This window comes from Canis lupus, chromosome 36 (assembly GCF_011100685.1).
Source record: "Canis lupus familiaris isolate Mischka breed German Shepherd chromosome 36, alternate assembly UU_Cfam_GSD_1.0, whole genome shotgun sequence".
Lineage (NCBI taxonomy): Eukaryota > Metazoa > Chordata > Mammalia > Carnivora > Canidae > Canis > Canis lupus.
The window spans coordinates 7,590,332-7,617,564 of record NC_049257.1 but is presented as its reverse complement, the minus strand read 5'-3'; the positions used below and the strand labels follow the sequence as shown (position 1 = coordinate 7,617,564).

Here is a 27,233-nt window from a genome sequence, read left to right as displayed (position 1 = left end):
TTGGCCTGTAGTTTCCTTTTCTTACATCTTTGTCTGGTTTTGGTATTAGGCTAATGCTAGCTTTATGAGTTAGGGAGTAGCCTCTCTGTTTCCATCCTCTGAAAGAGATTGTAGAGAACTGGTATAATTTTTTCCTTCAATGTTTGGCAGAATTCAACAGTGAATTCATTTGGGTTTGGCGTTTTCCTTTTTGGAAGGTTATTAATTATTGATTTAACTTCTTTAATAGATATAGGCCTATTCAGATCATCTATTTCCTGTATGAGTTTCGGCAGACTGTCTCTTTCAAGGAATTAGTCCATTTCATCTAGATCATCAAATTTGTGTCGTCATAGTATTACTTTATTTTCTTTTTAGTGCCCGTGGGATCTTTAGTGATGTCCCCTCTCTAATTTCCAATATTAGCAATTTGTGTACTCTCTCTTTTTGTCTTTGTTAGCCTGGTTGGAGGATTATCAATTTTATCTTTTCAAAGAACCAGACTTTGGTCCTTTAATTTTTTCTATTGATTTCCCATTTTTAACTTCATGAATTTCTGCTTTAATCTTTATTATCTCTTTTCTTTTGCTAATTTTTAAATTAATTTGCTTTTCTTTTTCTAGTTTCCTAAGGTTGAAACTTAGATAACTGATTTTAGATATTTCTTCTTTTCTAATCCATGCATTCAGTGCCATAAATCTCCATCTAAACACTGCCTTTATTGCATCTCACAAGCTTTTATAAGCTATGTTTTTATTTTCATTTAGTTCAAATTGATTACCTTTAATTATACTAATGTGGTTCATTACACTGATTAACAAGCCAGTACTTTCACCAATGAAAATCCATTTCTGAGATTCAGCAAAGCCTTAGTGCTGATTGACATGTGGTTACTAGATAGGTTTGTGGTCTTTTCTGGAGTTTAGGCTCTCTGCTTTAATGTTAGCTGAGCACTCCTGGAGTTCAGACTCCTGCTTAAAATAGCAGCTACCTATGGCTGTGAGTTAACCTACATACATATCTTAACTGCAGTAACTGTGCTGAGATGTTTTAATATAAATTGAAACATCATTATATTCCATTTAAAATATTTCAGAATGTATCCTTAAATCTAGGTCAATTCAGGAAGTGAAATGAGGTCAGTACTTCAAAGATTGTAAAATCTCTCAGATTGTTCATCACATCTCAACAAAGAACTTGTGTATTTGATACACAGCCACATTGACTTGAGGCCATTCAATGCATCTTAAGAGAAGAAACCAACATTTTTTGCTTATCACGCTCCCTTTAATGTTGGATGCTCATAAAAGTTTCCGTCCTTTCACAGCTATTTGACAGGAAAGCATGAAAGATAATTCTATTTAAAGTCTACAAATCTATAGATATAGAGAAGGAAAATAGTAGCTGAAGGTACATGTGAGAAGTAACATTGTTATAAGACAGTTAAGAAAGGCCTACTGGTATCTACCAATCCCCTTGGCCTCTGGAGACAGAAAGATGAAGAGACATTAATCTTGTACACAAAAGGCTCATAATCCATTAGAAACAATCAGGATAAAACAGGCAAATGATAAATTTACATTGGATACTATTGCTAGTGAAGTTAAGACTTTATCATTAAAATAAGAATTTGGTTCAAAGCAAGAAGGGAAAACAAAGATAGCAAGTGTTTGGATTAAAAATCAAGAATGAGATGGATTGCCAAAAGTTTCTGTATTGAATAGTTGTTTATTGAGTGCTTACAATTATATTTATTTGACTTTAAGATGTCAGATAACCTATCAGCTTTTTAAAGGAGAAAAAACTCTATTAAATGTGTGTATCAATCGTAAGGGCTATTTCCAGAAATGTAAAAATATGAACATGCCTATTTTGTGACACATGCCAAGCACTCTGCTAGGACAGTGGGTTCAAAAGTGTGCCTAGTAGTCATGGACCTAGCATTACAGAGACTAACCTAGTGGGGTTACACATACCTTACACAAATAAATACATAAAGATATAATTATAAACTCATGTTGCAAGAAATCTGATTAAGTTCGTTGAGTGTATAGGTAGTAAAAATCTGATTTAAAAAAGTTGTAGTGCAGAGGTTTCTCTAAATCTGAGTTTTAATCTTTATTTTTTGACTAGTGAATACTAAATTAATAAGCTGTTAGAATTTCCCTTCCATCTTCTTTCTCTCTACATCTCTGAGAAACTTTTCAATCTCTGCTATAGGTTGCAATCCTGTTTCTCATTCTTCCACATGACTTATCCACCATATTAGGCACCCTATCTAAATCTTCCATCAAAACTAATTTTATGGATCCAGATTTGTACATCTTGTCCCACATTAAGATTTTCATAACACCTCAAGTCAATTAAAAATTTTTGGATGAAACCTTTAAGAGTCATGTTATAGACACTGTAAAAGAGCACAGTTGTCTTTACGTGTCAAACAAGATTGTCCAAGTAATGTCAATTCTTTTACAGCATGTTCAGTTAATCAATATGTATCACTTACTACAGTTATGGTATTATGCTGGGACTAGAGGGATAAAATTATTACATGTTTTCTACTTTGAAGGAGACTCAAATCTAGTTGAAGAGATAAGAAAAATAATATTCTTCTATGAGTATAACGTCAGTCAATAAATAACATTTATCCAGAACAGTCTTGGTTTATCTGGAGAGCTGGGAGTTGGAAAAAACAACAAAGAGATAGGGAAAAAACCAAAACCAACCAAACAAAAATCCTCCTATACCCTAGTAGTAAATCACTCATCCTAATGGCTTGGTAATTGCTGGATATTATTTAACCCTAGTGTGCTAGTATATTAGAAATTAGAGTAATAGACCTTGCTCTTTGCTTTGACCCAACCAACTACAAAGAATACCATCCCACTCTTTCTTTTGCTAACCATCTTTGAGAGCTTAGATTATTATTATATATTGAAGGAACAATCCATCTTACATAAGCTGAATGTTTTATTCTATTTTTGCCATTTCTTAAAATCAAAGCAACCTAGAAACAGTTATTTCCACAAACTCATTACTTATTGCTAACTTGACATATTCCACTTGATCATCTGGTGTAATGTATATATTCTTGAAACTAAATTGATTATCTTGACACTTGCTCTTGGCACAATGAAAAGAAAGCTTATAGCTTCAAATATAAGGTCTACATATTACCACATTACAAGGTTAAGATGCCAGGAAAACTAGGAAAGTTTTTTAAAAAATCAAAGACATTGTGTTAATGGTTGATAAAACTATGAATTTAAGAAAATTTGAATATAGGACGCTCAAGCATAAAGAATATCTGAAATGCAGATCCTAAATGTGATGCCTTCTTCAATATCTTACACCTAAACAAACTATGTGAGAGCATGGGTGTATTAATTTTGCAAAGATTGCAATCTCAGATATACTGCATCCTAGCTATGACATTTTCTAAGAATTTTTCTCTTAAAAACTGTGAAAGCATGAGGCCAGCAACATCAGTAGAAAATTTAGGTGAGCATGAGTATGACACTACAAACTGATTAGTGTGAAAAGGTCACAGTGGCAAGAACAAGAAAATGACCAAACGTGCTGTACGGAATCCATGAAACAGAAAATGCTTTCGGCACAAGTATGAGATTATACAATGCATTAGCCATTATTGTTAGCAATAATTTTACTTACTTTTTTAAATTCACGTGACTAAAAGTACATTGATAAATATATGCATTATGTGCATACCAAAATATTGGTTTTGCTTCTCCAAAGACCAGCAAATGTCACTACTGATCAGATTCATGCACACAATGTGAGTGGTACTGAGGGCCAGGGAATCACGGTGTGAAAAGCAAAGTGAAGATGGTACAGTAAAGATACCTGGTCAGCACATTTCTCAGGGAGACTGTCAACCTCCCTGTTTCTCTTATACCCATTTCAGCACCAAACGATACTAAAACCTGAGCACTCAGCAGGATGAACCATCTTTCCTAATTGTGGCTGAGAAGAGCACTTGGGCAATGGAACACAGTGATCAGCACACATTCCCGCTCTGCCTTCAGATGATTAGGTTTTGGATGCCTACACTGTGATAAAGCAGAACTTGAACTTAAGCTTGAAGGAATCTGTTTTTAGAGAAAAAAAAGAGATGGAAACACTGAGGAAGTCAGGACCCATGCAACTCTCCTCCTCTTGATTGCTCTGAAAAGCAGGAATCATGGACAAACAAGGCTATTTTTGCTCACCAATTATCCTCTGAGCATTTGTCTTACTGAACCCCACAATTTGTCTTGATCTCATCACTTTTGGGAAGGTTGCAATCCCACATTTATCTACTCTCTCACCATCATCTCTAATCTCTTTCTTTCATCTGCCTCGGTGTCCTCGTTTCCGATCACACATAGCTCTGCTCCGTCACAAATGACCATTCTCGGGACCTCACTGCCCTCTCCAGCAGGCCCTGTTTGGCAGTTTCTTTGACACCAAAATGGCCAATGCATACTTTCTCCATTTCATGACCCCTGCCTACCCCCTTCTCCATCTTTTGCAAACTAGCTTTTAGCTCTGTCTCCCCTCCCTACCCAACACTGTTTCTTAAGCTAATGATTATCTCTCTCCCTCAGTCTGTTGGATCTCTGCACCACTGTCTTCTAACTGTCTCTTGGCATAGCCTTGTCCCTTGCCTTTTACAACCTGACATTATCCAGGTTTTTTTCTTTTTCTGCTTCTTCTGTCTTATTTTTTTCTTCTACCTTCAAGTTATGACCATTATCCAGGGCAGAGTCTTTGCTTCTCTGATCTTTTCCCTTTTTAAACTGGGAGATATTAAAATGGTTTTCCTCAGTCTGAAGTACCTTAGAAGTGACCACTGAGGGTTCAGAACAATAGGAAGGGTGGACAGATGGTGTGTCCCCACCACTTCAAACGGAATAGTTCTGCTTTTACCTGTTGTACCTGTTCTATATTGTTTCTTTTGGAGAGCTTGTTTGTATTCATCGGTGTACTGAACAATTGCATCAAAATCATAAAACCTGAATCTAGTTTCTTGTTTTATCACTACCTATATGACTTTCAACAAATATTTCAAAGCATTCATGCATTTCTTGCATCCAGACCATTCCTTCCATCTGGACTCCTCACCTACCGCGTTCCTCAGCACCTTCCTAACTCCTACTAATATTTTGTTTGGTCTTCTATGTCACTTCCTCCAGGAAGGCCTCTATGAACCCAAAATCCAGGTTGGGTGTTTGTCTGATGTGGTACCATTGCATTCTGTACCAATCTCTTCACACAGCACTTACTTCATTGTGTTGTCTATTTGTCTACATTTCCTACTAAACTGGAAGCTCACTGAGGACAAAGTATTATTCGTGCCTCTAGTATAGTATCCGGCATGTAATAAGTTTGAAAAATCCAAGCAGATAAACATATATCCCAGCAAGGATATCCAAATTAGGTGACACTGCTCTCTAAAGAGAATTGAAAGGGTTATCCCTCAAACTGATCAAACTGCTTTTCTTATTTGTCTGCTTCCTGAGCGTCCCTGACAGCGCCTTCATCCACTTCTGAGTCCTGTTGACAACACCCTCACTATTTGCTTTTTGGGGAAGTTATTTTATATTTTCATTCCAATTTTTCTTGCCTGAAACGGAAGAATACTGATGTATACTGATGTCTCTGATGACCACAAAAAAGCAGAAGTACTAAATATCATGCTATTTTCAACACTATCACTACATCATTCTTAACAAAATTCTAACATTATACTATTTTGGCCTAATTTCAACAATTCTACTATCTTCTACTAGTAAATAAAGGTAATAAATCTTCAAGGGATTGTAGGCCATATCTAAGCAGTTTATAAGAATGTTGATGGCTTAACTGCCTTGTAAAGAACATATTGCTTCAAATATTTGCTGCACAAAAATGTATATATAAATGTGACCAAAAAATCCTAGAATCAAATCAAAGGAAGGAGCGATATACTGTCCACACCTACTCCACAAACATAGCCTTAGAGAAATTCCAAACTAAAACTAGAAAGGGCAGTAGGTACAGTCCCATCTTTAACCCTAAACTGTAATATCACCTTCAACAGGAAAAGCCTGAGTACCTCCATCAGAAATGCTGTAAGATCTGAAAGCAAAATTACATTTAACTTCAGTGAGTTTTGTTTTTGTTTTTATAATGAGAACCTGAGTATCAGATGAGTAGCTGCTGAGATGACTTTTAAAATCCTGTTCAACTCTGAGAATCTGGTCAAGGATTTGGATCATGAATCAGTTTAAGTCACATTATCTGCAGGGTAACTTTCTCATATTTCTAAAAACAATAGTAATTTTGTAAAGAGATAAAGCCTCATGGCCAACAGGGAAAATGTTACTTACGAGTATTGTGTCAGCAGTTCCAAATCATTATGCATGTTGATTGGATATGCTTCACTGAGTTCAAACAACTTCTCCAGGGCCTCATAAATGAAAATGATGCAAATAAGAGAAGCAAAAGCTTCTTCAGTAAACCGGGTGATGTAGCAGACAAGGGAGCTTGCATCAGTGGCCACTAGTATGATACACAGAGTAGCAGTCCAAAGTCCAATGCTAGCTCTTAGAGAGAGGTATGATAGCCCATATTCTCTAGAAGGAGGAAAAGAAGTAGAAATAAGGTCATTTAGCAGCTTGCCACCATTTCAAATAGATGGAAAGAAGTCTAATTCAGGAAGTGAAAGTAAATAAGCTTCACATTCCATGAGTATCTAAATTCAAGACTGTCTAAAGGGAACGTCTAAGGGGACAAAACTAAAAGGAGTTTCTCTGTGTAGAACAGAATATCATTTTTTATAAATTTTACATAACAAATCACACAAATCTTTCACTTTTTCTTTATTTCCATGGAAAGACAAAAATGGCAAACTGAATTGAATCAGCCACTTCTACCTCTCCCAGCAGACCCCCAAATGTGATGTTGGGAGAAGTATAAATACAGTGGAGAAATAGGAAGGGGCTAAGGGCCAAAAGTATTTAACACTTACTTGCAAAATTTAAACAAAATCTTTTCAAACACCAAAACTGGTCCTGTACTGCCTAATATGGTAAGAGGCTGTCCACCAAAGAGAGAATAGGCTATCCCAGTCATAGATGCTCCAAAGAGGGATTCGATTGCACTCTGTGTAGAGATATAAATAAGTCCATTATCTAAGCTGCACAGGCAACCATTATAACTAGGGAGAAAATGTTTAAAATACATGAGTATATTCTTTCTCCTTTGCCATGAAAAGCCTAGTGACCTTGGGCAGGATGTAGGGTAAGAGGCGGGGACAAGCAGTCAGCAGGATAGGATTGATACTCAGTGCGGATATGTCCTCTCCATATTCCTTATCTTGCTTTTCTCTTGTCTACTAAGAGTTTACATGTATTTATGGTAAGTGTCAAGACAGAAGCATGGCCTGTATAAATAGGAAAGGGACTCCTTGTGAGGTGAGAACCAGAGCAAAAAGCTAGCCAAGCCTTGAGGATCAGGGATGAGACTAGAACCTTGTGTAAGACCAAGAATTAACTTCTGAGATATTCCACTCCCAGACTACTAGTTCTACTAGCCATCCAGGAAACTCATATGAAGTGTACCGGTAAGACCACACATCAAATCTCTCCTAATAACAGAATAAATATGTAAATGGATACTTGTCTAACCATGAATATTAAAAACTGATTGAGGTTTAGAATTCTAAGAAAAACACAATACATACTATACGACCTTCAGTTGCTTCTCCCAGCAGTCCTCCAAATGTGATGACAGGAGACATACACGCGCAGTAGAGAAACAGAAAAGATGCTAAGCACTGCAGGCTGAAAGCATCTCTGAAGTCACTCCAGAAGTATGGAGCTTTTCTTTTGATATCTAAAATAAGTCCCCCAAAAATCCTAAGACAGGGGGGAGAAACACAAAAGTGAAATCCAAATATAAAAAAAACCCACACAAATCAAAATCCTCATTTACTTTGTTGCCAGGTCACAGTATACGTTTTCCATCAGCAGAGATGAGACCCATTTTAACCTGCTACATTTTATTATCATGATCTACAGAGATGGCTTTGTACCACTATGTTACTTCAATCCCTAACCAAATATTGTGCCAGCAACCAAAACAAAAACAAAAACAAAAACAAAACAAAACAAAAACCAGATTCTCTCAAACAAGGTTCAGAGTGCTTCCTCAATCAAAATTCAAAAAATGAGATTTAAGGATTACTCTAATCTCTGTGCCATTTCTATACCCATCTATTCTTCCTAAACTCAGGCCTGCTACCCTCAATCACTGGTAATATTTTCTAATTGTTTACACTTCATTTAGTGTAGCAGAAAGTGAAGGTTGGGAGGGTAAATTGGCTTTTGTATTCTCCAATAGTGAGTGAATATTACCCTGGAGAGAAGAAGTAGTGTTTAACCATGGCTCCAGTTACCTACTTTCTCTGCCAAGATATTCCTCACCAGGTATTGTTTCAAACATGCTTCTAAATGGCCTTAAGGATGACGGTAACACCTAGTAAAGACAGAGTGCCTCCATAAGTGGAAGGAGAGTAATGAACAGGTATTCGTTTTTGAACATTTGATAATAATATGTGGATTTAACACTTGGCTACTAAGAGCTCTTTGTGCTCCATGGAATAAAGATGTCATATTAAAATGAATTAAGACTATGATTAAGTTCCTGCAGGGAATTTAAAAATCCTATTATTTCCAATACACTGCCAGTATGCTGAATATATTTGAATTATTATTATGCAAAAATATTAACTTTTGTTATTTATTTTCTAGATAGAAATATTCACTGGCAAGCTAAGAATTGTCTTGCAAATTATTGTTCTATTGAGAAACATTCTGGTATGCCTTGAAAATGTATCTCTTCATTTTGACTATCATTTTTAATTCCCCTGATCTGAAATAGACCCAATAGTAACATGTTAGTAAGTATCTTAACTAGTATGTAAGTGATACAATCACTATGTTTTACTAGTGATTGCTTCCATCAGAAAGATATGGAGTAGGAGAAACTGAATAGGATGAAATTCCAATTGAAAAGACGACATTTAAACTCAAAGGAGCTTATAGTGAACCTGTGAAACTCACACAAACAAAGATCATCTTAGGTTCCCCTACTTGTGTCTGATAAATATTTACATAGTTTTTATTTGGGGAGGATCATTTTTCTGAATGATTTGTTAACTTATCAAAGTCACAATTCAAAATAAATGTAATCTACTAATTATTCATTCATTTGTAATTTATATCCCATCTAATCCCCCAAATATTTTGAGGTGGTTATGAACTATTACATAGTAGTTAATATTTATAGGTTTGATAGTCCTTTCTATTAGACCATTGTTTTTTAATTAATTACTTATTAGGGCATACATTAGTCTAAGTAGCTATTATATTACTGTGTAATAAACGTGCTTTTAGCAGCAAAAATCTAAATCCGGAAGTGGGAGGTCATTGCAGAGAACAGTGCAAGAGCAGCCCAGATGTACACCAGCAACTCCAGGAGAGCAGATGAGTAATGGATACTTCAAGTCATGTCAGCAACAGAATCTGTGGAAGAACTCTGGAGAAGCGAAGATACCGGATATTGGTGACCTGGGAGGATTTAGGAAGCAGTAAGGAAAAGTGAACTTCGAAAAAAATCTAAGCTATGTGGCATGTTACACCTGAGAGGGAGAGAAAGAGAGAAAAAAAAAAGAGCCACCAAAAATAAAAAGACAGCATATGAAAGCAAACAGAAGGAGTAACCACGCTTCCAGTAAAGGGAAAAGGAAAAAACTATTTGAATCATCTCAAATTATGTATGGAGCCCGAGGAAGACATTCAAGGACATTTCCTCAGAGACAAAACATAGATAAAGGGAAAGAACAGAGGAGAATTACAATGCACAGAGTTATCAGAAACTAGAAAGTCGGTTTAGAGGACACAGTGAAAGCAGTCCAGGAAATGGCCTTGAGAGGAGGGGTACCAATCCTGCAAAGCCTTTGCCATTGCCTTCAATTTTAATGGAGGCTGTGTGCACATATTCCCTGAAGACAGACCCTCCCAAGGTTTTCTGATTTTCTGCTCACACATTGCTTGGAGAGAGACAAGCTGTCAAAAAACGATAAAGAACCATTTTAAGAAATAAATTGAAGCTTTCATCTCTTCAAAGATGTGTGATTAGAAAAATAAATCATATAGCTCTTTCAAATTACAACCATGAAAATAAAAAATACTATTATATACATCCTACTTGCATGTAATGAGATAGGGTCTATAAGACTGAGTTCATGGTATTTATTTTTATTTCCATCTTGAACTTGAAGCTTTCAACAGGCTCTTTTAGAAGGGGCAACTGACAGTTTTCTTATTCATTCTAAGAATCTGTGAATTCATTTTATGCACAGCAAAATGAAAGACTAGGTAAGATAAAATGGAATGGTGTATCCACTGTTCTGGTTTAATAGTAACAAAAATCATTAGTAAATACTAGGAAATCAAATTAACTAGAATTAAATAGGTGTTCAAGTACTAGGTATTCAAATAAATAGGTACTCAAATGAATAGGTATTCATTAACAGGTATTCAAAGTATAAAAAAAATTACATCTCAAAACAGCAATTCTTGACACAAAGAATGGTCTCTCACTTGGCCTTTAAGTCCCATACAAGTGCGTTTCACTAACCTTCCAGTTCGCTGGAGTTCAGGTCCACTATGTCCTCCGTGGGGTTCTGCTTCCCCATGAGCTGCTGTTCCATTTGGTACAGCAGGAATCTTCCTCTTCTCCTGCAGGAAGTTTTTTGTTTTTGTTTTTTAATTTCAGGTGCTAGTTGTAAATAACAAAAACAAATTTTTTTCCCTTGAGGCAAAATGCAGAGTGGCTAAGAACCCAGGCTCTGTTACTCATTTGCTGCATGACCTCTAGCAAGTTATCTAGCCTCCTAAAGGTTCAATTCCCTCCTCCATTTACTATTTATAATAACGACATCTACACCAGTGTGATTGAGAAAATTAAATAAAGTGATGAACATGTGCTCATTCGTTCAACTAATCTTCATTGAGTGCCTTGTGTGCCAGACACTGTTATGGATGCTAGAGAGGCAAAGGTGAGCAAGAAAAAGCATTCTTAGTGGAGCCAAACAACAAATCTCTAATGTCAAATTGAGATAGAAGTATGAAGACAAATGAAGGAAAGGAAGGGGACAGAGAGAGATGAAGGCTGAGTAGGTTGGAGTGAGGAGGCACTAGGTATGGCGGTGCCATATGCCTGGCATGGTTCAACTCTTCAATAAACTTAAACTATTACTGTTAGCTATTTTTAAGGGTGTTCCCTCTTTTATTCTGGCTGATATCTTCCTACCCATGAAATAATTTACAATAGGTTTTTTTCTGACACAAAGAGATTCAAAAGATTTTTACAAAAGGCAACTTCTACGTGAACCATTGAAAAATTAACTGAGGCTTATGTAAGTGCTGTCTTACCCACCCACTTTTGTCGGTGATGGAGATTTTTAAAAATCAGTTATCTTAGAGCATGCCAATGTGTTCAAAAGGGCTTAAAAAGATCATAAAACATTTTAAAGTGGTGCAATTAAAATTTTCACTTGACTGCCATTCCAAAATAGTGTAATCATTATCAAATGATCTCATATACAATGGGACATTTAGGTAAAATGGCACAGGTTTAAAACATGAGAAAAATAGATTTTGAAATGCACAAAATATAGAAAAGTTCATTGCTTGATTTTTTTACAATTTCCCAAGTACATCAATAGGTACATTAAACTAAAGTTCAAAGATAATAGAGAGGATGTCTGTCAACTGCTAGAGGAACTGCCTTTACATATAAGTAATTATCATATGTCCATAAAGGGCTTTAAGAATGGCCTAGTACCTTTAATACTCAACAGTCATCCAGGAAATACTTCTTAGCTTCCACAAATCTCAGAAAGCAAATGATATTATTTGGTCTTCTGGGTAATTATCCCTTATTGGCTATGTTGACTCATTGCCTTACAATGGAAAAAGCTATATATCAACCAGCCAAATAATAAATCATGAAAGATATTTGCCATTCTAAAGTACCTGTTTCATCTAGGTGTGTTATCTTATAGTAAGGGGGGAAAGTATGTGAAAAAGATGTATGAACAGTACTGATGAATATTCTGAGGAAAATACAGGAAATATCTTTTGTTCAGAAACACAGGTATTTTGGTATTTTAAAACAAATCAATGACTGAGTATATATTTGACTACTCAAATTATACAACCTATTTATTCAATCAACAAATACTTATTGGGCAGCCCGGGTGGCTCAGTGATTTAGCACCACCTTCAGCCCAGGGCATGATCCTGGAGACCCAGGATCGAGTCCTAGGTCGGGCTCCCTGCATGGAGCCTGCTTCTCCCTCTACCTGTGTCTCTGCCTCTCTCTCTCCCTCCTCTCTGTGTTTCTCATGAATAAATAAATAAAATCTTTTAAAATAAAACAAACAAAAAAAACCAAATACTTATTGAGAGCCAATTTGTGTCAGGTTCTTGTTCTCACCACTAACATACCAGTGAAAAATCAGGACTATGGAGCTCACATTCTAATGGGGAATGCAAAAAATAAACAAATTAAACACATAAATTAATTCTATCGTGTGTTAGAAAGATTAAAACTATGTAAAAATAAAAAATTTAGAATAAAGAGGGTCTGAGGTGTGGGTTGAGTAGTGAGGCAGGAAGGAGTGACAATTATAAACAGAATGGTTAGGTAGGATCAGTGAGAAAGCATCATTTGAGAAAAATGTGAGGGAGTTGAGGGAATAAGTCGTAAAAATAACTGAGGGCTATCCAGGCAGAAAAAGTCAATAGGACAGTGTCAAGGCAGGAGTATGGCTGTAGGGTCTGAAGAATAGGAAGCAAAGAAGCCAACATGGTTGGAGAGGAGTGAGCAAGAAAGAAAATGGTAGTTCATTTGAAGAGGTAAAAAACAGCCAAAATGTATAGGCTTAGTAAATCACTGTAAGTATTTGGCTTTTATTCTCAGTGAAACGAGAAAGTGTTAAAGGGTTTCGAGGAAAGGGGCAGCATTATCTCACTTGGAGTCACTCGGGCTGCTATGTTGAGAACACAGGGGCTAAGGACAGAAGAAAGGAGATCAGTTTAAAAACTATTTAAATAATCCAGGAGGAAAATGATAGTCGCTTGAACTAGAATGGTGGCAGTGGCATCAATGAGAAATGGTGTAATTCTAGATAAATACTGAAGGCAACGCCAAGAGTATTTCCTGGCAGAATGGAAATCCAACAATAAATAAAAAATTAGTGGTTTTGGCCTGATCACCTGTAAGATTGGAATTAAGGACCTACCAATATAGGAAGGTACAGATGGAACAGACTTTGCAAAAAGATTGGAGTTTCTTTGTATTCTTCAGGAAGCACTATATTGCCTTTCCCCACATAAATGCAAAGATGTATATAGGAACAGAAATGAGACAATCTGCAATTCAGTTCAAACTTTGGACATGTCAAATTTTAGATATCTTTAAGACATCCAAGTGAAGACATGGGATAGGAATTTGGAAAAATACTTCTCAAAGTTCAAAGTGAACAATAAATTTGGGAGAGGATTTAAAGCTCTAAGATTGGATGACATTACCAAGAGAATGAGTGTGGGTAGAAAAGAGAAGATGGCTGAAGATTGAGCCTGCATCATTTCAAATTAAAGAAATCAGAGAAAAAAAGATGAAACCAGCATAGGGGACTGAGGAGTGAAAAGTGAGCTAGGAGAAAAATAAAGAATGTAGTGTTTTGAGAGCTAAGCAAAGAGCAAAAAATATATCAGGGAAACAGGAGTCATAACTCTGTCCAAGGCTGTTCCCTGATTGGCTAAATAAAATGCAGACTGGGAATTGACTATTGGATTGGGTTTGGGCATTGTGGAGATCTTTGGTGACCTGAATGTAAGTAATATTAGTAAAGTGATGGGGGCAAAAGCCTTATTGGAAAAAGTTTAAGAGAGATTTAGAGAAAAGGAATTGGAAGCAGGTGGTACAGAGGGCCATTCCTGTGCCATTTGGTTGCAGAAGGCAAAAAAGGAATGGGTGAGTGGCTGATAGTAGTTGTAGTGTTGAGAGTTCTTTTTTTTTTAAGATTTCCAAATTAAGAAGTTTGCATGCTAATAAAAATGTTGCGTGCTAATAAAAATTTAAAAACTCAGAACAGAAGAAATGATGACATAGGAGAGAAAGAGGAAAACTGGTGGCATAATGTCTTTGAGTAGGTTTGAAGAGATGGGATCTGGTGCAAAGGTAGGATGCTAACTTTGGCTAATTCATCATCAGTAATACATGGGAAGGCAGACTGTGTGGGTGCAGATGCTGGTAGGCAGATATGCGTGGTAGTAGGAATCTATGGCAGTTCTCTTTTGATCATTTCAAATTTCTCAGGAAAGTGGGAAGCAAGTTAAAATCAGAACGTGAGAGTCAGGAAGGATGTGCTAAAGATCTGAGGAGAGAAAACGTGTGAAATAGTCATCTAGAGAGAATTCATGGACTAGGGGAGTACAGCATGATGAACTTGCAACATCAAGGGCCCACTTGAGGTATGTGGCCATGAATTAATAAAATCAGTCAGTGTAGTTATCTTTTCCTTCAGCTATACTGAACTGCATCAATGCAGAACCAAGAATTGGATTCACACAGGGTTGTGGTTTCAACAAGCGAGTAAATGGCATGAGAGAAAAGTGAAGTTTAGGGTCTACAAAAGGGAGTGATCATAATGACGAGTATAAAGTTCCAAAGAATATTTTTAAGGTTATCATTTGAGGGGACTAGCTATTCCTCTCTTAACTGAGAGGAAAAAGTGTTTAAAGATCTGTGATTTATGGGGTCCCTGGGTGGCTCAGTCAGTTAAGAATCTGACTCTTGATTTTTGGCTCAGGTCATGATCTCAGGGTTGTGAGATGGAGCCTAGCATCTCCTTCTCCCTCTGCCCCCACCTCCACGCATATGTGTTCTCTCTCTCTCTCTCAAAAAAAAAAAAAAAAAAAAAAAATCTGTTTCAAAAGATTTCAAAAGAATATAAAAACCACAGAAATTATCCCATGGGGGAAAATAGTATTTGAATGAGTATGAAGTCAGAGTGATTAATATCTTTTAATTTATCTTGCTTCATTTAATGAAATAAAACATAGTTCATAGTATCTGTTATTCAATTACAACATACATTTAAAAAATACTAATGTTGTAAAGAAGCATAGCAGAACCCAAGTGCCTTGATTCCTAATTCAATGTTCTTTCTACTACTGCCTCTTAATACTCAGAATCCAATAATTAATCCTGATTTTAAAGAGTCTCATAAAAATAATTTTAAAAATAGAGAGCTCCCAGGCCTCAACTTGCTTCAAAAATATCATTCCTCAAAGGCAAGATGTTTTAAAAAATGTTTGACTTAAGCTTTAGTGTTTAAAAAACTAAATGGTGTTAACAAGTGACTTTGAAAGTCTCACTCTCAATTTATTAATATTTTCATAGAATTTTCCCAAATATCAGTTTCTTATTACTTCAGGAGGCATTATAGTGCCTTTTCTAATATTGTAAGTGCAAAGATGTTTACAAGTACAAGAATAAGTCCACCGGTTACCCTAAAAATTACTCTTTAAGCAACTTCTTTTATTTTGGTAGTAGATCAACTGAAATTATGTGGCTGTAGCTATAGAATCAGAAAATTGTAATTGTCGAGAAAAGGAAATCATATTATCTCCAATAATTATGAAATGACTTCAGAATGAAAATACAGAAATACAAACAACATCAGTACATATTTCTTAAATGGATAGTGAGATTGAGCTGCCTTTTTAAATACTCACAACTGAATGGTACACATGTTCATTTGCCCACCTCTGGCTAACCAGGAAAACTACTACATCCAGGGCTGAGTCAACTACAGCAGAAGAGTCTGACGGGTTGTACTCCACCGAGACAAGAGCCCAAGACAAGGCTGAGTAGATGACAACTGGGAGGATTTCAGGAGGCATATTCAGTAGGAACAGAGGTGGCAATATGAATGAGTGGGTTTAACAAACATTTGGCCACCAATCTCAACACAGTCAGGCCTACAGTTAAAGAATGACCCCTCAAAAAAATAAAAAATAATAAAAAATAAATGACCCCTCAAAATAGCGGCAATCTTTATTTTTACCTTTCTCAATTATATAATGATTGAAATTATAGGCAAAATTGTTAAAAGTTTTATACCATATGTCTACACCAAGGTAATACCTAAGAATCATAATTAAAAAATTATTCTCAATCATAAATATGATTAGCAGTAATGGGAATTTTCTATATAATATGATCAAGCCATGTCTTTGAATTTTCCTTTTTTAAATTTTTTCACTGTTTTATCTTTAAAAATATTGATCCACCTGGAACCTGTAAATATTCCAATTTAATGCAAGACAGAATTAAATAAATTTTGACATTAGTTACATAAACAACATACACTTATCAAAAAGAACTTTATTTATTTAGATTTTTTAAAAAGTTTTTATTTTAATCAACTGGTGCTTATCATGACAAGTACATTCCTTAATCCTCAGCATCTATTTCACCATCCCCCCACCCACCTCCCCTCAGGTAACCATCAGTTTGTTCTCAATAGTTAAAAGTCCGTTTGTTTGTCTCTCTCTTTTTTCCTTTACTCATTTGTTTTGTTTCTTAAATTCCACATATGAGTGAAATTGAATGGTATTTGTCTTTCTCTGGCTGACTTATTTTGCTTAGCATTCTACTCTCTAGCTCCACCCATGTGGCAAATGGCAAGATTCCAGTCTTTTTATGGCTAACATTCCATTGTATGTATACCACCTCTTCTTTATCCATTCATCAATCAATGGACATTTAGGCTGCTTCCATATCTTGACTATTTTAAATAATGCTGCTATAAACATAGTGGTGCATGTATCCCTTTGAATTAGTGTTCTTGTATTCTTTGGATAAATACACAGTAGTGTGACTCCTGGACCAAAGGATGGTTCCACGTTTAACTTTTTGAGAAACTTCCATACTGTTTTCCCCAGTGGCTGCACCAGTTTGCATCCCTACCAACAGTGCAAGAGGATCATTTTTCTCCACATCCTTGCCAACACCTGCTGTTTCTTGTTTTTTATTTTATCCATTCTGACAGGTATGAGGTGAACCTCACTGTGGTTTTCATTTGCATTTCCCTGATGATGAGTAATGGTGAGCATCTTTTCATGTGTCTGTTTGCCATCTGGATGTCTTTGGCGAAATGTCTGTTCATGTCCTCTGTCCATTTTTAATTGGATTATTTGGTTTTTGGGTATTGAGTTTTATAAGTTCTTTATATATTTTGGATACTAACTCTTTATGGGATATCAAAAAGAACTTTAAAGCATTAAAGAGCTTTGAAACATCTTAGAAGTTTAATTTCTACATATATAGACATTTCTATATAAAAACAAACGTCTTAAAAGTTTGAAACGTCTTAAAAGTTTAATTTCCACATATATAGACATTTCTATATAAAAACAAATATTTCTACTTACTAAACATTAAAGAGTTTGACTGAATAGTGAAATGTTTAGTGTGGCAAGGTGGACTAAAGAGGCAGAAAACAAGGTCATATGACTTTGTCCTTCAACAGTGATAAATGATGTCAGCTAGGAAAAATATAAATTATTGAGTGCCTTACTGTATATATTTTTAACTAGTTTTCATTTGGTACATTATAAGATGGCACATTCCAACAACTATTATATGGAGAGAACAATCCTTTTCCAATCCTTTATATATCCACATGTTCCCATGGATATCAACATTAGACCGCTTATTGCCTTGAGCTCAATCAAAGTACTGCATGATTTAATGTGAATTCTTTAGTGTTCTGTAAGGTCATGGCATAAAGGGTTTTATGTAGAACAGGTAGTTCTCATTTCTTAATTAGTTGCTCTGCTCATTCTCTTTCACATTGAGTATAGTATCCGCAGTTATTCCTATATCTCTCAGGGACCAGCCTTCTTCCACTTCCGGGGACCTTCTGCGAAGTAGAAAGGCTGTATAGAGATGTGTGGTACCTGATTTTCATCATCCAGTCAAATAAGACCTGTGAACTCCAAGACTAAACAAACTTTCTTCTCAGGACCCACTTGGACATTAGAAAGTAATAACTACTTCTTCAGCTGTTTCAGGAAGATTCTTCAGGTAGATCAAGAAGCTCCTTCTGTGTGGACTGTTCAGCAGATGGTGAACCTCTGGTTAAGAACTCAGGTTGGAGCATGTGAGTGGCTCAGTTCGGTTAAGCCACTGACTCTTGATTTCTGCTCAGATCATGATCTCAGGGTTCTGAGATGCAGCTCCGCTGTGGCTCTGGGCTGAGTGGGGAGCCTCTCCCTCCCCTTAGTCCCTCCCCCCACTCACATGCAGGCATATATGCGCTCTCTCACTCTCAAAAAAAAAAAGGGGGGGGCTTAGGCACATTGAGTCTCTGCAGCTTCTCTGATGTTTCAAAAGATATCTGACTAAATCTTCATCACCCCCTAGTTAATGAGCATTGTTTAACTTCCAGGTTTCACCCATCATCTGATAAAAGCACTCTTTCCAGTTTTCTCAATTTCATCTCCTGGTGAGGTTTTAGAACACTATGTATCTACTGGCCTTTTCACCCTGTGCTCCTTGTTTTATTTATTTATTTTTTTGTGACAAGTTTTTCTTTTTCTCATTCTTCTCTTTTTCTTTTAGATACATTCAGAAAGATTTAAATGAATTAAGCCATGAGGTATTCACAGAAATAATTAAAGTAAGAAGAGTAAGCAGTAAGAAAATCTGGACACACGGCAAAATTAGATCTTTAATTCCTAGATCAGGGATCCTACTCCATGCTCCAGAGACAAGAGAGGAGGAGCAGAGAGGAAGAAGGTGCCAGTAACCCCACAAGAAGCATGGTGGAGGGAGCCCCATATCTGGGCAGTAGGTTGAATTTTCTTAATAATTGCCAATTTCAAAGAGCTATATCAAAATATGGAAGGATAGGAGTGGGATAATTCTCAAGCCATATTTTACACTTTCATTACGATTTTAATTTTCCTCCAGTATAATATGTTTTAAAGTGGGTTTAAAATTTTTCCAGGCATGTGGAACCATTTGATTTAGTGGCATATCATCAATATACCAAATTTCTCAGTGAGGTGTGTTGGATATCATCAAGAAAGACTCTGTAACTTCATGCCCCTGGCTTCTGAGATGTTATATAGGTCCTGGTACAAATTCCAATGTGGGGAGAACAAGGGGTTCCTCATACCAACAAGCAATGCTACCATCCAGCTTAATTCTGACACTATTTGATGGGAGGCAGCATCAGATTCCAGGGTTGAGGGTTCACTCCTTCAAGACTGCTCCCACCTCACTCCCCAGGTTGCTATGTGAGCTTCTGAGTGAGTGGTTCAGAGGTTCCCATGACCCCCTCCTCAGGTTTGATTAATTTGCTAGAGCTGCTCAGAGAACTCAGGGAAACATTTTACTTCCAGAGTTTTGGTTTATTATAAAAGCATGTAACTCAGAAAAACACAGCCAGTAGAAAGATGCACAGGGCAAGGTATGGGGAAAGGGCAGGAGCCTCCACACCCTTTCCATATGTGCTACTCTCTCCAGTCTCCACATATTCACCAACCTGGAAGCTCTCTTTTCCCTGTCCTTCTGGGATTCCATGGAGGCTTCATTACATAGGCATGATTGATTAAACCATTGGCCACTGGTGATTGAACTCAATCTCCAGCCCTTTCACTCCCTAAAAGTTCCAACCTTCTAATCACACAGTTGCCTCCACTGGCCACCAGCCCCCATCCTGTGGGGAGTCCCAAAAGTCGCCAAATTAACATAACAAAGACATCTTTGTTGCTCTCCTCTTGTAGGAAATTTCAAGGGGAGCAACAAAAAGGAGCTCCGTGCCAAAAAGGGAATGAATACCAAATATATATTTATAATTATAAATTACAATATCACAGAGGTTATCATTTAAATCATTTTGAACCTTTTGAATGAGTTATACTATTTCAGTGCATGTATGTAAAAGACAACAAAAGGTGAGATTTTTAAGAGTATTTTCAAATAAACATACCTGGGAAGGAACATTTTTAGGAGGCTCTATTCGAATGCTTGGATCCCATTCTCCAGGAGGGAGAACAGTAACCTGATCCAAAAATTCATCAATTCCTGATACCAAGTCATTGCGATCTTTAGCTTTGTAAGCAACATCATGAAATACCTATAGGAGGACAAGAGAAAAAGAGAAAAACAATAAATAAAAGATAAAAAAGTAATTATAAAATTTTAATGTGTTCAGTGTTTTCACTTCCCAGTTATCTTAAATGTGATTATAACAATTTAAAGAAATAGGTAGCTCTAAATGAAGAAGTTTTTAACTTAAAACTATTATAATTTACTTTATTCTATGAATGCATACAGATATATTTTTTTCTTAGAATGCTAGAATGAATATTGAAATTTCTGGAGGTAAGGGTAAGAGAAAGGGAAAGGAATAAGAAGAGAAGCTCATTAAACTAGAATTAAGCATTCAAGTTTGGGGGATTCCTGGGTGGCTCATTGGTTTAGTACCTGTCCTTGGCCCAGGGTGTGATCCTGGAGTCCCAGAATCCGTTCCGCATCAGGCTCCCTGCATGGAGCTTGCTTCTCCCTCTGCCTGTGTCTCTGCCTTTCTCTCTCTCTGTCTCTCATGAATAAATAAATAAAATCTTTAAAAAAAATTTTTTTTTTAAAGCATTCAGGTTTGGGGCAGCCCGGGTGGCTCAGCGGTTTAGCACCGCCTTCAGCCCAGGGCCTGGTCCTGGAGACCCGGGATCAAGTCCCACGTCAGGCTCCCTGCATGGAGCCTGCTTCTCCCTCTGCCTGTGTCTCTGCCTCTCTTTCTCTCTCTCATTCTGTGTCTCTCATGAATAAATAAATATAATCGTTTTTTTTTTTAAAAAAAAAGCATTCAGGTTTGGTAAAGGTTATATATTATGTGTGGGTAAGTCAAACTTTCCAAGAAGTCCTTGCTTAAAAATAGAAATAAGATTTATAGAATATATTAAAAATTTTAGCAATATTTATACCCTGGAACATATAAAGCAATTAAAAAGGTTTACTTTTTTAATTTTTAAATAATAATGAAGTTATAAATTAGTATTCTCTTGATATATGTCATATCTATACAGTGTAGCAAGCATATTTCCATTCAAGGTGAGTTACATTTACACACATACACACAGCACCCTGTGGTAGTCACTTAAGCTATTGACAGAACTTCTGTCTCTTCTAGACATAGGGTAAGATTTCTTTCTTTGCCTTCCTTGATATTGGGGTTAGGTATGTCCCACTCAGGTGTACCTATGTCACCGTCAAATGGAAATTAATGATAATCTGTGTGTAAGTTAATACATTGCCTTTTGTCTGCTATAATAACTGAGAAAATGCAAGTTGAGATGGAGTTGCTATGGGCTCGGGTGCCTGAGTGACTATAATGAGCTGAACCCCTCTGCCAACTCATGACAGAAAGAAATCCTCATTGTTTTAAACCACTGAAATTTTAGGTGGTTACTCCTACAGCATAACTTAATCTCTTCTGACTAACACACAGAAGAACCATATACTTAACACAGCAAATGAGGAAAGTAAAAATAAAGATAAATGGAAAATAAATCTATACTATAAATATTTCTGATGCTTTTTGTATTCCATATAATATGAAATGGAACAAATATATCATGCTTGGGGCTATTAAATTATTATTTATGCTGAGCTACATATTACAGTGACCACATATTCCAGAATTCCCAGGGAAATTGTGCTTTCAAATATTCTATTCTACTTTTAGGCCATTTGTTTTAGTTTCTGGCTTGATACTGAATCTAGACTGCCGAAGAAGAGATAACGATTATTTTCAAAGGTTTTTTCTTTACTTCCCAGGCAAGAACTTTTCACAAAAGATCATTGGTGTGATAAATATATAGTCTTTGTTCAGGATCAAGTGAAAACACGAAAGAAATATTCATGGTTTAGTTGTATCTTGGGAAAGATAAATTTTTAAAAAATATTGACAACACTGATTTCCCTTCGACAGGCCACTGAGTTTATAGCTCAGCTATCTATCTACCTCTAAAGAGTTTTATGTGGCCATGAGACCCAATCTGAACATTTAAGAATTGCAAATGTTTTTAATCCCAACAAGAGTTTAACTACTTTACTCTTGCCTGCTAATAGCAACTGTTTGGAAATCTTTGAGTTGATCTCTTAATTTAAAAAATTGCTTCCGGCAGCCTGGGTGGCTCAGTGGTTTAGCGCTGCCTTCAGCCCAGGGTGTGATCCTGGAGACCCGGGATCCAGTCCCACGTCTGGCTCCCTCCATGGAGCCTGCTTCTCCCTCTGCCTGTGTCTCTGCCTCTCTCTCTTTCTGTGTCTCTCATGAATGAATAAATAAATAAAATCTTTTTAAAAAATTGCTTCAAGTGATCACATGTTCCTATTCCTATACCTGCTTTAGATAAATAAATTAAATTCATCCAGGACAGCTGATTTCCTATTATCTTCAAACTCCTCAAAGATACAGATATCATAATTTGTTTGATTTTAAATTGAAAACATTCTTTACTATTGATTTCCTATCACCAATTTTCCCAGTAGTTTAATTACTTTAAATGGCTCCTCTCCCTTCTCCTTATGTAGTGAACCTAACATTCTGACTTCAACATACATTTAACTTTTAAGAGAAGCCTTCCCTGATCCCCTCTCAAACAAGATTACACATCTTGTTAATACTCTCCTAGTACATTCTTTTTCTTGATAGTTTTCACTGTATTTATAATTATAATTAATTGTTAATTAAATAATTAGTTGCTTAGTGCTTATTTTTCCTGCTAAAACATGAGCTCTGAACATTCATTTAACATTTATCAAACTATTTCTATGCTAAGGATACAGCAGTGAATAAAACCAACAAAAATTCATCCCCTCATGGAGCTTATGTTGTAGTGGGAGGGGAGAGATGGAAAATAAGCAATATTGTGAGTATACATTTTGTTGGAGGGTGTTAAGGTCCTTGCAGAAAAATGAAGCAGGAAAGAGGAATAAGGGTATGATTGGAGGGTGCCTAATCTTAAATAGGGTGATTAAGGAAGGCCTCAATGAGACACTTCAGGAAAAAAAACAAAAAACAAAAAACAAGATATTGGAAGCAAGAGCTCTCCAGACAGAGGGTAGAGCCAGTGCAAAGACTCAGGTGACAGCATGTATGTAATTCATATTCGAGAAGTAGCTAGGAGGCCATGTCCTGGGAAGGAGTGAGCTAGAGAGAGAGCAAGGAGATGAAGTCTGAGAGGAAAGGTCAGAGGGGCAGAATGTCATCCTGCAGGATTTTATAGGTCACAAGAATTTTGACTTTTACTCTGAATGAGGTAAGAGGCCATTAGAGGGCATTGGCACAGGCAGGTGATAAGGGTAAGAATCAGGTGAAAACAGTTCAGAAAGTCAAAAGTAGTAGGATTCTAGATATATTGTGAGAGTTGAGCAAGATTTATTGATAGAATGGACTTGAGTGTGAAAGATACAGAGGACTCAAGGATAACTTCATAAGGCCAGTGACCATGACATTAATTTCTTAAAAAAAATTTTTTTTTAAGATTTTATTTATTCATTTGAGAGAGAGAGTGAGAGAGCAAGAGAAAGAGAGAGAGCACAAGCCAGGGGGAGGAGGAGATGGAGCAGGAGAAGCAGCTCCCTGCTGAACAGGGAGCAGGGAACCCTATGTGGGGCTCTATGCAGGGCTCGATCTCAGGACCCTGGCATCATGACCTGAGCTAAAGGCAGCCGCTTAACTGACTGAATCACCTAGGCAGGCCACATGGATTTAATATCTATCACACCACTAGGAAGTGTCCTCCCTTCCTTGCTTCCTTCTTTCCTTCCTCCCTTCCTTTTTTCCTCCCTTCCCTCCTACCTCCCTTCCTTCCTTCTTTGCCTCCCTCCCTCTCTTCCTCCCTTCCTTTCTCTTCTTTTTAAAAGACAGGAGATTCTAGATCATCTTTGTAAGGTGATAGATATGATACAGCAGGGAGGAAGAAACTGATCATGTAGGAACCAGAGTGGATAATGAAGAAGCAAAGTTCCTATCAATGCAGTGGGTGGGAAGAAGGAATGATCCAAAAGAGGAGGCTGAAAAAAAAAGAGCAGTGAATTAGGAGGAAACTTCAGTAAATGTGTTGTTTCCTTCAAGCCTACTTTTTACTATTTTTGGATCTTTGTTATTCTATATATTTCTTAGAATAAGCTTATCAAGCCCCTTGATAAATCCCAACAGGATTTTAAGTGGAATTGCCCTGATTTCTCTCTCATTACCATTGCCTGCCTAAATTGTTGCAATGCTTCTTAAGTGGTATCTCTGCTTTGTTCCTTGCTTCTCCACAAGCCAAGTGATGCTTTTAAGATGCGGGATAAATCATGTCATTACTCAAAACTTTCCATTTGCTTCCCAACTCAAAGCCCTTATATGACCTACAAATACCTTATATAGACTGGCCCATTGCCTCTTTGACATCACTGAATTTAAAAAGAACAAAATGAAGGAGGAATTTGTCTAAATAGAGACCAAAACTCATTATAATAAAGACACTTTTGAAATTTAGAGTCAATCAACAGTTCTTCAATGGTAGATGCCATGTGAAACAGAAAGGGATTTCATTTTAATGATGGAGAAAACCTGAACATTTATTTGATGGTATTTCCTAAGTGGCTGCTATAATCGGGCATGTTTGCTGATTAACAGAAAGAGTCAGCGTTGACTTAAAATCTGGGTAATAGAGAAAATTCTTAGCTCAAAAATCCAGAACAAGAAAAAGGAAAACAATGCCATTCCTAGTAATTTTTTTGTTTTTGTTTTTCCTTTTGTTTTCATAAAACTGTCATTTATGTTAATAGATACTGTTTTTGTTATTTTTAAATGAATTTCATAAATACAGATTTTTAAGAAATTCTCAGTTTTAAATTCTATTATGATAAACATCAGCATACTATTATATAAACAATAGCCCTTTGGCGTGCTTAATAAGATTTAAGCATGTTAAGGGATTAATACATGGGTAATAGTGCCAATAAGCAAAATCATGATTTATCTCTACTAATGCTAAACAGAAAGGAAGAAAATAGTTTACTGAATTGATTCAATGTCAGGTATTGCTAAAATGACTAGCACTTTCAGTCATTAACTCATTAAAATAAAAAGATCAAACCTTGACTGAAGACCAAACAGTATGCTAAGTCTAAAGATAAAAGAAAAGACAGACTGACTACCTACAAGAAGTTTCCAGTATGGAGAGGAGAAAAACCACAGAGCTCAGTCAACAAATATTTATTTGAGCAACTGACAAAATCAGGGCACAAAATTGAATAATAAATGGTAACTGCTGCCATGGAATTTACATTTTGATACTGTAATCTGATACTCTTTCTTAACTCAATTCTATGAATCGACATATTAAATTTTGTTCTTTTTTTTTTTAAATTTTGTTCTTAATGAGTATAAGTATTCATTGCTTCAAAGCAATGAGATAAGCAGAACAATTTCTCTACCTGGGTTTTGAACAATAAAAAAGTTCTTTCTCTTTTAAAAGTATTGAAAATCTACATATAATAGTAGATTATAATCAATTGCTCTCATTTTCTGTAGTAACTTTCTGGCTGTTTCTGCTTCTCTACCCCACTGCTCACAGAGAGTTACAAATTGCCCTAAAACTACGCTCTAAACTTTCAAGTCAAAGGGAATTATGTTTGAGCCCACATTTAGATAACTAATGCTTGCTCTCAAATTGGGTAGTTCTTATTAATCAGGGAAATAGATGGAAATCCTTTCTTGCTCTCACTCTAAATCTATAATTTAAAAAACATGGATGCCTCCCTGTTGTTCCATGGCCACTCGATTAGTAAAAAAAACCAAACCTGTGGAATTGATATCTTTCTTTTGAGAAAATCTTGATTCCTAATTGAGGAAAAGAAGAATCAGGAAAAGAGAAATCTTAAGTATATATACGTCCCTCCCATGATATAACATGCTCCTCTCACCATATAATACAGCCCATGCCCCAGAAATATCTTATGTCCTAATGTAGCATATTTGGAACATAATATGAAATGTCTGTGCATAAAAGTCACAGTACTTAAATTGTGGACTACAAATCACAGTGTCATATATTCATCAATATAGAAACACTAAAAGCAAAGATACTGTGAACGTCTTCTCAAGAGAGTTCAGGTTTGTGGTTCTCATAAATCCCTTTTCCAAGTCGCCTGTCTTCTTCCAGATTTCTTCAATAAAGCGATACTCACTGTATGAACTGAGTAGTGTCCTCTCAAAACATGTCCACCTGAACCTCAGAATGTGACCTTATTTGGAATAAGAGTCTTTGCAGATGTAATAAAGGTAAAGATCTCAAGATAAAATCATCCTAGATTAGGGTGGGTCTTAAATCTAATCACAAGTATCCTTCTAAGAGACAGAAAAGGAGAAGACAGAGGCACAGGGGAAGAAGGCAGAAATTAGAATTTTGTCACTCGAAACTAAGAAACACCAGGAGCCACCAGAAGCTGGAGACAAGGAAACATTCTCCCCTATACCCTTCAGAGAGAATGTGGCCTTGCTGACACACTGATATCCCACTCTGGCCCCCCAAAATGTGAAAAAATAATTTATTTTTGTTTTAATCCCCCAGTTTGTGGTGTTTGTGGTAGCCGTAGGAAACTAATACACTCATCAAGTTGATTCTTTCTCAGATTGATGAAAAATGTGTTTTTCTTCTAGCTTTTGGTTTCCTATGTGTAAATATCAATAACAGATCCATACAAAACCATAAAACATAATTTGGACAGATAAAATACAATTTATATCAAACTGAAAACCAAGTTCAAATTTTCAGATTTCATAAATCTAGGAAAAGTTATAGGCAATACTAATTTGATCTTTTTACAGATTTTCAAGTATCCAAAGCCATGTAATTCAATAAATACATTAAATTATTTAGATAAGATTCTAAAAAATGCATAACCTGTTTGTTATTTACTACTGAATTTTGAATGTATGACCCTTCTGTGACCTTTCGTATTTGCTCTTCCTTAACAATAAAAACAATACACAATAGATTTCCATAAGGTATTGGGGAATACAAGAAACCAGTTATATATTAGTACTTATGTTCTTATTTTTA

General features: G+C 36.2%; 1 protein-coding gene and 1 pseudogene across 7 annotated transcripts in view; both read right to left on the bottom strand.

Annotated features, from left to right (window-relative positions):
* SLC4A10 (solute carrier family 4 member 10) overlaps positions 1-27,233 on the bottom strand; it is a 285,396-nt gene that overhangs the window by 72,073 nt on the left and 186,090 nt on the right. For all 7 annotated transcript variants that reach the window (XM_038584657.1, XM_038584660.1, XM_038584661.1 and 4 more), the window contains 5 exons: positions 20,105-20,251; positions 10,666-10,766; positions 7,706-7,880; positions 6,992-7,125; positions 6,351-6,596 (listed from right to left, as the gene is read on the bottom strand). In XM_038584657.1, coding sequence (XP_038440585.1) covers positions 6,351-6,596; positions 6,992-7,125; positions 7,706-7,880; positions 10,666-10,766; positions 20,105-20,251 — 803 coding nt within the window. The remainder of the gene's footprint in view (positions 1-6,350; positions 6,597-6,991; positions 7,126-7,705; positions 7,881-10,665; positions 10,767-20,104; positions 20,252-27,233) is intronic.
* LOC102157174 lies at positions 17,932-19,695 on the bottom strand (annotated as a pseudogene).